Here is a 12,601-nt window from a genome sequence, read left to right on the forward strand (position 1 = left end):
GCCTTCTCTTTGTATGAGACTAAGCTATGTCTCCAATCTTACATGAGGCTAAGCCCTGCCTCCATATTTACATAAGGCTAAGCACTGCCTTCTCGTGAGATTAAGCTTGGTCACCCTCTGCATAATTGTTGCTCTACTTCTAGACTTTACATTATCTTCTTTCCTTAGGGCTAAGCTCTTCCCCAAAACTCTGCGCAAGACTAAGCTCTGTCTTTCGGTATCATATATCTGCACTTCATGGGTTGACATATAGCCAACCTGTCCAAAGGCGTCATAGTCCGAAGGCATCATCCTCATAGCCTGAAAACACCTTGTCATGGCCTAAGGATCTCTTAATACATGCACATCATTATTCAAAGGCGTCATGGTTCGGAGGCACCATCCTCATGGCATGAGAACATCATTTTATGGCGTGCGAATCTCCCATCTCATAATTCATGGCCCTTGACATCATAGTCTAAGGGCGTTATCTACATTGTCCGAAGACTATCTTTCATGGTCCAAAAGGAATTCGCAACATGTTTAAATTCTCGCAATAATCTATATAATTGCATGCATCGTATTTTGAAGTTTTGCAGGTAATCCAGGAGGTAACTGTCCTTCAAACAGGAGCAACCTACGCTCCAGTTTCCGCTCATATCATTTTCACTTTGCCATTATAACTGATTCTCATAATATACCCTCCTTACTCTGCGACTATTCGTATATCTTCCCTATAATACATCTGTCACACTCCAAACTCACAATCATAACTCCATCCTACATCACCCTTCACAAAGGAACCTTTTCCATCAGCTTCATTCACCGTTGGGTCCAGAACTACACATGACCTGATTCCTGTAAAACCAGGGATAGGTATGCAACTCAAAGACCAGGGCCCAGCCTCCATTTTTTCAAAACACCCATTCGGTCAAATCGGTCATCATTTCTTCACCCGAAAACTCTTTCATCCTTCCCGGGTAAAGAGGGGCAACTGTTGATACCCAATTTTTCCCTCATATTTTTAAAATGTGCATACACACTTTCAAAATACTATACATGCATTTACAAACATGCACAACTATTTTTATAATTTTTCCATAATTTTTAAAGGCCTTAAATCAATTTATTTCTGTATTTTTAATTATATATATTCAATAATTATCTCATATATTACTTTACAATGATTTAGTCATCTAAATTCTTCATTTATGCTCATATGAGTATTCAAATATTTAAATTGTATTTTTTACAATTACATTTGTATTTTTAAGACTATAATTGCATATTTTGCAAAATAGCCCCTACATATGCATAACTACATTATCTATACAACAAATAGCGTTTTTATATTTTTATCATGTTAAGTAAATATTTTAAATGATCTTCATGCATAAAAATAATTTTTATCATTTAATTAGCTATTTTTACAAATTATTTTATTAATTAATTGGGTATTTAACAAATAGCCCTCTTATTAAGTTTAATTTCGTAACCCCCCCCCCCAAAGCCCAAATCAAATTAAAACTTAGGCCAATTAAATCCAACCCGCCCCAAACCGGAACCAATCATGACCGTTGATCTCTAAGATCAACAGTCCATATTACCCCCTTTCCATTTTCAATCCAAATGACCCCCCCCCCAACCCTAGTCATTTGTTACAACTCGCGGGCCTTGAATCCCTCTTCTTCTCCGTTCCCTCTAAGACCACCCAAACCCTAGTCGTCGTCACCTGTAAAACTACCCATCCATGGGATTTCTGTGTATCTCCCGGCCCTTGCCAGCCTATTACATCTTCTAGTTGTTCGACTTCATTGATTTATGAGAGAATCTCAAAGAGATTCAACCGAGTTTTGTCGAAATCTGACTCACATGCCTGTCTTTGGCCATTCTCGTTTGTGAGTACTGTTCCTTGCCTATTCTTGGTTTGAATCTATGGTTTTGAACCGAGCTTCTTTCATCTCTACTATTTTCGAAAACCCTAGTCTTATAACTACTTGGGTCTGTCCGGATCCTTGTAGATCTGGAAGGTTTTAAGTGTTATTTGGTATTTTCCTCTAAATCTTATACTTTGTTACTGCTATTTCAATTTTAGTGCTTCTCTAAAATTAGGGTTTTTATCCCATATTTCCTCAAATGGTTTAAATTCTTTCAAGTGTTTAACCTGACCGTTCTTTCTCGTTTGGGTAATTTTTGTGTATGTTCTTTAAATCCTAGGTCTTGTTCTGTCATGGCACTGATTTCTTCAATTTTTCTTCCCATTATTTTTTTATCCCTGTCAACCCAATATACTTATTGATTTTATTAGGGATTCAAATCATATTTTTCTATTAAAATCAATATTTTATGTGGTTCCTTATCTGTGACCTTGATTAGTTGTATTTGCCTTAATTAAACTGTTAATATGGGTTGAGGATTTGAATGACTCCTATGTGATATGAGATTGATTTCTTGCCTTATTTGAACCCTAGTTCTGTACCGTTAATTGACCCTCCCCAATTTAAGGGGGTCTCTTCCGGATTTCTCTATAGGAATTGATTCTCTAATTGGCTAATTGATTTTATTTGATTACCCTTTTACGAACTGTGATTTTCTCTTTACCTTATTTGTTTTGTGTCACTAAGTGCTATATATACTCTCATTATTGATTCTTCAACATACGAACATAGTTCAAAAAATACACAGACACACACAAAAACTTTGCTCTCAAAACCTCTCTGCTAATTGTGTTCATTGCATTGCCTAGCCAACTAAAAGCCAAGGCTAGACCTCTGAGTTATGTACATCACTCATCTTCTATTTACCATCTGTAATTGGTATGCCTCCATTACTATTATTCAATTATTCTATGTGTTTCCTGTTTCATTATATCCATGTGCTTTATGTTTATTGTTCCTAATCAGCATGTTCCCTGCTATTCAATTAAATCTATGTGTTTCCCTAATCAGGATGTTTACTGCTACTCAATTAAACTATATGTTTCCTGCTATTCAATTAAACCCATGTGTTTGCTTGTAGTCAGCATGTCTACTTCTGTTTAACCTATGTGTTTACTGCAATAGCATGTCTACTTCTGTTTGATTAAACCTATGTGTGTCCTGCTTTCAGCCTGTTTACTTCTGGTTTTTTTTCTTTCATCAATTCTGCATTCTTGCTCATATCTAAATTAGACCTATGTCTGTTTAATTCTCCACTAGCATGTTCTTTCTATCTTGTATTAAGTTCTCACCTCTCACAAACTTCTGACCAACATTGCTCCCAATCCCTGCAACCCCTTTGCATACGACTGTCTGATTGATCCCAGCATGCCATGCCTTTGTTTAGTGTTTGTCCATATGATCACATAGTAACAGCTAGTAAACTAAGTTGAAACTTTAAGTGATCTTGTTTCTGTATATTGTTTCTTGCTGGGAACTTTGTTTGAGTTTCAATAGTTGAATGACCTTGTTTGCTCCTTACCTCCTGAGAATCCAAAACTATTTTCTTAAAATTATCTCCTATTTTCAACTCCTACTCTTAGAACACCTAGGGTCCTACCCCTCCAGTGTGAGCATTGCCTAATAGTCCATGAGACTCCTCTAAACGGTGACACACTGGGGTTGGCTCTCCAAAACTGGCTCACAAAAGGGTTTCTTTGAAAAGTTTTCTGGTGAGAGCATTGCCCGGAGTCCCTGAGGCCCTTGGGAACATTGACACACCAAGATACCATTGGGTGCACTATGAGAATATTGGCATGTTCATACTCGATTGAAGAACTGGTTTTTTCAGGTTTACTTTTTGGGCCTATCCATGCTCCCTATAGTTTTAGCAGTTTCACTTCTGTAATTCAATATTTATGTTTGGTTTGTAATAATAATTTCTTTGTAAACAGATATTGGGGATATTACTAAAACTGGGAGGGATTCTTATATGTATTTTGTTGGGAATGGGTAGATACCATGCCTATAAGTTTAAAATCAGTTACTACATTTAAAAAATATGCCTATAGGTTGTTGCGATATTTGTTTACTTATGTGCATTTAGATACCATGCCTATAAGTTTAAAATCAGTTCCTACATTTTGAAACCATGTCTATAGGTTGCTACGATGTTTATTTACTTATGTGCATTTAGATACCCTACCTATAAGTTTAAAATCAGTCCTGCATTCTAGATACCATGCAAATAAGGTTTAAAATCAGTTTCTACATGCAAATAAGGTTCAAATCAGTCTTGCATTCTAGATACCATGCAAATAAGGTTTAGAATTAGTTTCTGCATGCAAATAAAGTTCAAATCAACTTCTGCATTTCGATACCATGTCTATAAGGTTTTAAAACCAATTTCTAAATTTAGATACCATGTCTATAAGTTTTATATCAGTTTCTACAGCTAGACAGCATGCCTATAGGACCTAATGAACCAAACTACCTATTTAAAATCGTTTACTGGTTTATTGCGGTTCTGGTTAATGATTAGATATCATGTTTATAGGACATCTCTGATCCACACCTAGGCAAGCATGTAGGACGACGATAATCTTAAATTTATAAAACTGTGCTTTGTTTAACTATTTATGAACTGCCCAGATTTAGCTAGTCCTAAAATTAGTAGGCAACTGATTAAGTACCTTCTGCCTCGCTTTTAATAAATATACTGCATATGTTTTGTTGTGTGCTCACCTAGATATCCTGCTATAGGACCTTCAAAATGTCTGAAATACTTTTGTTTCAGACGTGAAATTGCTTGCTTATTTGTGGATGTAAAATGTGAGCCTTTAACTGTTCCTTTACCTAACAATCCTATTTGTTTTACTTGTTGCTTAGATTTTCTCCTTTTTAAGCACTATAGGAGAGTCTAGATCCACCTTAACTAGAAATCCTAAACACCTCCATGACCATAAGTAAGGGACGGGTAATGCACTCATAGAGTACGTTTAATTAGAATCGCTTATATTGGGAGGGTAATCGGATAGTAAAGGATATGATGACATGTGCGCTAATTCTATGTGTAGTACTTCAACTTGGGGACGATTACCAAGCATTGTACAGAAGTGATCCTATAGGCTAAAAATACCTAGGACCGCCTTTACCCCTTACTTTAAATAAAATATCTATTTGTCTAAATTGTTTTGTTTGCTTATAGGACTAATTCGCCTAATTCAAGTTTTGTCGGGGCCCACCGTTGTGGACCTCGAGGGGTGCCTTACACCTTCCCCTCAAGGTTATTTCGAGCCCTTACCCAATCTTTGATAATGCAAACCGGTTTATGAGTTATTTGCTTTAGGTGCCCTAACGCACCTTAAATCCGTTAGCTGGCGACTCTTCAAATTCCATACCCAATTCCCAAAAGAAAATGAGTTGTTCCCAATGAATGTTGAAACCCGGACTCCACGAGGAAAAAGGGGGCGTGACACATGGTAACAAGATTAACTTACTATGTACTTTCAAAGATGATATCATTTCTAAGATTGTGTCAGTTGACTTACAATGTACTCTCACATACAAAAACATGAGGTGTAATACCCTTGGTGATTTCAGGTGATACGAAGTGATTATTGTACTGAAAAACCCAGACGGGTTGCTAATTTCCCTTTCCCCTTCTTGTATCTGCATTTGGGGACTAGTTTTAGATGAAGAGGGACTAGTTTTTGTGGGTTCTACTCGGGCCAAGGTGAGTTTATTTGTTTACAGTGAAATAGGAGGGCCCAATTTCTCGTCAATAAGCGTTTTGGGAGTCAACTCGAGATCTCGAGGCTGCAAGGTTGTGGTCAAATTCTCTCCCTCAACGTCCATTTACGTCCAACCCAACGATGATGCCGGGGACGGGGAATTCCCAAGGAGAGCAGATAGCACTAGCAGAGCCTGATGTCATGTCTAGCCGTCCCATATCCATACCTTTACAATTAATGCATTTTGTACTATGTTGGGATTCCCCTCCTATATAAAGGGGATCCTTTCCATTTTGCAAGCATGGTTGTTGCTCCAACTATTCTACATGAAATATATAAGAACCCTTTCTTTCTCTCTAACATATTTTCTCGATATTATTGCTCTTGCTTATCACTTTCCTACTTGTTCTTCATTTATTGCTTGTCATTGGCCATAAAGAGCCTCCCTTAATTATATCCTAACTGTTATCCCTTTCCCGATTATCTCCGATAGCTCGAGCCCGAGCCCAGGCATCGACCTCGAGACCCCTCATCGGTCAATATGAGGCCAGAATAGCTAACCCCTCAGTTCGATTATAATTCCATTTTAGCTCGAATTTCATCTTTTATCTTCACATATCTAGCATCAACTCCTTAACAACTAGCATAAAAATAGATCACGTATTTTTAGAGTCCCATCAACAAATTTAATTATTATTACTATTTTCATGGTAAATAGTTTAACATCCACCGTGGGGCTAAAAATAATAGTGATTATTTTCTTGTTGGTTTCGTCACACAACGCAAGTTATCTTTTACACTTTTTCTTGTCCAAGATCTTCGATTTCAGGTCAAAATGTTTGGGTTAGTAAACAGGGTTGAGAACGACAACCTTGAAAACCACGGAGAAAACGGTGTGGCTATTCCAATCGCTGGTGCGCCACCACAGAACGCCGATAACGCACCTGGACTGATTCCAGCGGATGCAGAATCGCGAGACGCACAGTAGGTCGATGAAGCCTCACACACCGGTAGGAGCATACAATATGGCGACCAATAGGAAGCCCAAAAAACCCCAGCTCGGGAAGAACGGGAAATTAGTATTCATGTTATTTTTGAAATGTTGCGGGCATAATAGCTGGCTATCGCTCAGCTGCAAAGCCACCCGAATACTCCCAACACAATAGCACTGGAAGCTACTCCCCGGCCGAACAGGTACCGAAGAGCTCGAGCAACAACGGATCGGTAGTCGGTCCTATGACTTCGGGGTCGACTAAATCTCGGGCGCACCCCCGATCCTGAAAGGTGTAGATTCGAAGAAGTTCGTGCAACGCTCATTCCTAGAGGAAGCAACTCTGAATCCCATTCCAAAGAAGTTTAGAATGCCAGAACTCCCAAAATACAATGGGACCCCAGATCCCAATGAACACATCACTGCCTATATGTGCGCAGTAAAGGGCAACGACATAAAAGACGACGAGATTGAGTCCGTCTTACTGAAGAAGTTCGGAGAAACACTCTCGAAGGAGGCCATGATCTGGTATCACAACGTAGCTCCCAACTCCATAGACTCATTTGCCATGCTAGCAAACTCATTCATAAAGGCACACACCAGTGCCATAAAGGAAGCAACAAGGAAATTTGACGTATTCAAGATCAAGCAGAAGGAGAATGAAATGCTGCGAGAATTTGAATCTCGCTTCCAAACGGAACGAATGAAACTACCCCTGGTCTCCGACGACTGGGCGGTGCAGGTCTTTACTCAAGGCCTGAATGAACGAAGCTTAGTGGCCTCAAGGAAGCTGAAAGAGAATCTTATCGAGTATCCCGTCGTAACCTGGTCGGACGTCCACAACACGTATCAGTCAAAGATCAGAGTCGAGGATGACCAGCTATGAGCCCTCTCAGGCTCATTATATCCGAGCAGAATACTGGCGGAGGAGTCGAAACCGAACAAAGAGAGGTATCAGTCGTGCCCAGAGGATAGGAGGAATGCCCCGAGGCGCAATCCACCTCGCAACGATCGATTGGTGAACTGAGGACAGAACCCTTGGGAACTCGTCAATAGAGGCAGATTCGACGGGGACACGGGGACAGTGGGTGCACCTCACCTATTAAAATACAACTTCAATGTCAGTATATTGGACATCGTATTCGCCATCAGTAAAACCAAAGACGCCAAGTGGACCAGGCCTATACAATCGGATCCCTCACAAAGGAATCACAACTTAGTGTGTGAGTTTCACAACACGCATGGCCACAAGACTAAGGATTGCCACCAACTCCGAGAAGAGGTAGCCCGACTACTTAACAAAGGGCATCTCCGGAAATTCCTTAGTGATCGAGCCAAAATTCAATTCCAAGAAAGAGAGGCGGCCAAGAAGAACAAAACAAATGAGCCACAACATGTTATCTACATGATATTGGGGGGCGTCCACACTCCTCAGGAACCCTCAATGAGGAGGACAAACTATCCATCACCAGAGAAAAGTGAACACGGGGATACGTACCTGAAGATACCCTCACATTTAGCGAGGAGGTCTCCGAAACCTCGTCCCAACCTCATAACGACACACTAGTAACCTCTTTTCTCGTTAATTCAATTAGAATAAAACATGTGCTCGTAGATCTAGGTAGCTCGGCCAATATTATCAGGTCGAGCATAATAGAACAGCTCAGACTGCGAGACCAAATCGTGCTCGCCTCTCGAGTCCTTAACCAATTCAACACATCAATCGAAACAACGAAAGGAGAGATCACTCTCTTAGTCAGCGTGGCCGGCACGACCCAAAATGTCAAATTCCATGAAGGAGACATGAGATACAACTCCTTATTTGGGCGAGCGTGGATACACTGCATGAGAGAGGTACCATCCACTCTTCACCAAATGATGAAATTCCCAACAAAGGACGAAATTAAAACCGTGTACGGGGAACAACATGCAGCAAGGGAAATGTTCGCGGTGCACGACATGGCATCGATGCTCGCACCTCTGCCCGCAAAAGAGCCAAAGGGTAATCGAGCCACACCCTCAGTCAAGCCCGATCAAAAAAAATAACAGACCGTATCGTGTCCTCATCTCGAGTGATTGGAACATATCGAACCCCAAAACATCACCGGTGCATCTCATATTAAGGTACGACCATCCCCCTTTTTCATTCATATATCAGACTAACCCTTATGTAGGCGCCCGATCGAAGCTGTCAGAATGCTAACCCAGCTCAAAAACCTTAAGGTTTAAAAGGATCTGTCGCACTCTTTTCCTTCGACCGAGTTTCTATCCCGAAGAGGGTTTCGCTGGCAAAGTTTCTAACAAGGTAACATCTGCATGCTACCTAAGGGAAACTCAACAAATGTTCGAGGTTTCTTTTGCAATCAACCCCGAACACTGAAGGTCATCCCATTGAAATGCCATCTAGTCAGAAAAACCAAGGAACGCCGAGCAAGGTTCCAGTAGGAAATGATGTACCGGGACAAACGGTAAATGAATCGTGTCCGTATAAACCGGACCCACGGTAGCAAAATGGCATGTACTTGTGCCAAGCAGTCAAAGAGTGTCTTTTGTCTAAGCATCCCGTACTCCAAAAGAAACTCAGAATTGTCACAGCAAAGGCCCTTCCAGCGAGGACGCCCCAAAATACTCGGAGACTGGCGTCATCAGCTCGACACTCGCATGTCTTCAGGGTTGGAACCCCAAACTCATAAGCCCTTATTAAGGCAGCACAAAAATCACAAAACATCTCCAAGAAAGAAAAATGTCCCGAATACTCAGAAACTGGCGTCATGACCTCAGGGTTGAAATCTCCAAAATTGTAAGCCCTCAACGAGGCAATTCCGAGCTTATGAGTAATGGCTCCCGAGCCTAAACAAACTCGATGACTCAAAGACTGTCACCAATCACCATTCATTAAAAAACCCGAGGCCGTAAGACCCCGAGCGGGCAGACTCTGTCTTGTAAGGCCTACACAAGGCAACAACAAAATTGTAAGACCTCAAATGGAGGATTGTACAACCTAATCAAAAGGCTGAGGGTAAAAGTCTCGCCCACAACCCCTTCAGTAAAATGACTAAGCATCAATACTATCCTCCAAACAGAAGGATAGATCTGACCGAGCCTCACTTGATACTTGTCACAAAAATTAAGGATAACCAGATCTATTTCTGGGGGGAGGATTCAGAGGAATCAGCAGGACCCAAGGCGAACAGATAGGTATACACATGAAGGAGTCGGCCTTGTAGTCCGTTATATTTTCATCGGGCCAGGAATCTCCATATTCGCTACCTCGTTCCATCGGCAGTCTATCTTTACCGCTTCTATGTTGGTCACGACACAAATGTATCGGGACACATGTTCACATCGGCCCGGTGTGGATGAAGTGGTATCGATGGTAAAATCTTTTGACATATCAAGCTTGGAGGGAGTGCATTGTTCCAAAGTGGGTATCATTTTGGCTTTCTCGTTACAAGATCGAGATGAAGATGCAGCTTCATTCCACCGAGGAACCGTTCTAGAAGTCCTGGCCATAGCAATGGTAAACTTTTCTCTCAGAAAGCAAGATAGAAGAGTGTAAAAGAAGATGGGTACGGACTCATGAATTTGAAGATTCTACGAAGATAAGGATTATCAAACAGTCGATATATTTATAGGAACCGCTTGGGCAGCAGAAAGGACGAGCCAATAGCGGTTCGTGGTTTCCTCGACAATCGCATTTGACAGCGACCCTTGCATGATTTTCTGGGGCGTGTCATTTAATGCTCTTACAGGTTGATGACAAGGCAATGGTGCCCTCGGAAAGGCGGCTCAAAATCGTTTCCTATTACTTCATTCTAGGAAACGCGGAGAATATCTGCATATGGTGAAACCGTAGGGCCCAATTTCTCGTCAATAGGCGTTTCGGGAGTCATCTCGAGATCTTGAGGCTGCAAGGTTGCAGTCGGATTCTCTCCCTCGACGTCCATTTACGTCCGACCAAACGATGATGCCGGGGACAGGGAGTTCCCAAGGCGAGCAAATAGCACTAGCAGAGTCTGGTGTCAGGTCTAGCCGTCTCATCTCCATACCTTTACAAATAATGCATTTTGTACTATGTTGGGATTCCCCTCCTATATAAAGGGGATCCTTGCCATTTTTTAAGCTCGGTTATTGCTAAAACTATTCTACACGAAATATACAAGACCCCTTTCTTTTCTCTCTAACATATTCTCTCGATACTATTGCTCTTACTTATCACTTTCCTACTTGTTCTTCATTTATTGCTTGTCATTGGCCATAAAGAGCCTCCCTTAATTATATCCTAATTGTTATCCCTTTCCTGATTATCCCCGATAGCTCGACCCGAGCCCAGGCATCGACATCGAGGCCCCTCATCGGTCAATCCTAGGCCAGAATAGCTAACCCCTCGGTTCGATTATAATTCCATTTTAGCTCGCATTTCATCCTTTATCTTCGCATATCTAGCCTCAACTACTTAACAACTAGCATAAAAATAGATCACATATTTTTAGAGTCCCATCAACAAATTTAATTATTATTACTATTTTCACGGTAAGCAGTTTGGCGCCCACCGTAGGGATAAATATAATAGTGATTATTTTCTTGCCGGTTTCGTCACACAACGAAAGTTAACTTTCACACTTTTTCTTGTCCAAGATCTTCGATTTCAGGTCAAAATGTCTGGGTCAATAAATAGGGTTGAGAACGAGAACCTTAAAAACCACGGAGAAAATGGTGTGGCTGTTCCAATCGTTGGCGCACCACCATAGAACCCCGATAATGCACCTGAACCTATTCCAGCGGACACGGGTTCACGAGATGCACAGCAGGTCGACGAAACCTCACACACCAACAGGAGCATACAATATGGTGACTAACAGGAAGCGCAAAAAACCCTAGTTCGGGAAGAACGGGAAATTAGTCTTCATGTTATTTTTGAAATGTTTCAGGCACAACAGCTGGTTATCGCTCAGCTGCAAAGCCAACTGAAGACTCCCAGCACAATAGCTCCGGAAGCTACTCCCCGGCCAAACAGGTACCGGAGAGCTCAAGCAACAATGGATCGGTAACCAATCCTGCCATCTTAAAAATGCTCGAGGACCTCACCAAAAAAATCTAGTCGGGCGAGAAAATGATAGCAGCCAACGACAAGAAGGTCAAAACCTATGACTTGAGGGTGGACCAAATCCCGGGCGCACCCCCGATCCTGAAAGGTGTAGATTTGAAGAAGTTCGTGCAACGGCCGTTCCCAGAGGAAGCGGCTCCGAAACCTATTCCAAAAAAGTTCAGAATGCCAGAACTCCAAATATACAATGGGACCTCAGATCCCAACGAACACGTCACTGCCATTACATGTGCAGTAAAGGGCAACGACATAAAAGACGACGAGATCGAGTCCATCTTACTGAAGAAGTTTGGAGAAACACTCTCAAAGGGGTCCATGATGTGGTATCACAACCTAGCTCTCAACTCCATAGACTTATTTGCCATGCTAGGAGACTCATTCATAAAGGCATACGCCAGTGCCATCAAGGTAGCAACAAGGAAATTTGACGTATTCAAGATCAAGCAGAGGGAGAATGAAATGTTGCGAGAATTCGTATCTCGCTTTCAAATAGAACGAATGGAACTACCCCCGGTATCCGATGACTGGGCGGTGCAGGCCTTCACTCAAGGCATGAATGAATGAAGCTCAGTGGCCTCAAGGCAGCTGAAAGAGAATCTGATTGAATATCCCGCCGTAACTTGGTCGGACGTCCACAACCGGTATCAGTCAAAGATCAGGGTCGAGGATGACCAACTTGGAGCCCCCTCGGGCTTAGTATATCTGAGTAGACTCCTGGCGGAGGAGTCAAAACCAAACAAAGAGAGGTATCAGTCGTACCCCAAAGATAGGAGGAATGCCCCGAGGCGCAATCCGCCTCGCAATGATCGATTGGTGAACCGAGGACAAAACCTTCGGGGACTCTTCAATAGAGGCGGATTCGATGGGGACACGG

General features: G+C 41.8%; 1 protein-coding gene across 1 annotated transcript; it reads left to right on the forward strand.

The window, feature by feature from the left end:
* The first annotated feature begins 6,990 nt into the window (after nucleotides 1–6,990).
* LOC138883621 (uncharacterized) lies at nucleotides 6,991–7,506 on the forward strand. The gene has a single exon (XM_070164316.1). The coding sequence runs from the start codon at nucleotides 6,991–6,993 to the stop codon at nucleotides 7,504–7,506; it is 516 nt and encodes a 171-aa protein (XP_070020417.1).
* The last annotated feature ends 5,095 nt before the right edge of the window (nucleotides 7,507–12,601 follow it).

Source organism: Nicotiana sylvestris, chromosome 12 (assembly GCF_000393655.2).
Source record: "Nicotiana sylvestris chromosome 12, ASM39365v2, whole genome shotgun sequence".
NCBI lineage: Eukaryota > Viridiplantae > Streptophyta > Magnoliopsida > Solanales > Solanaceae > Nicotiana > Nicotiana sylvestris.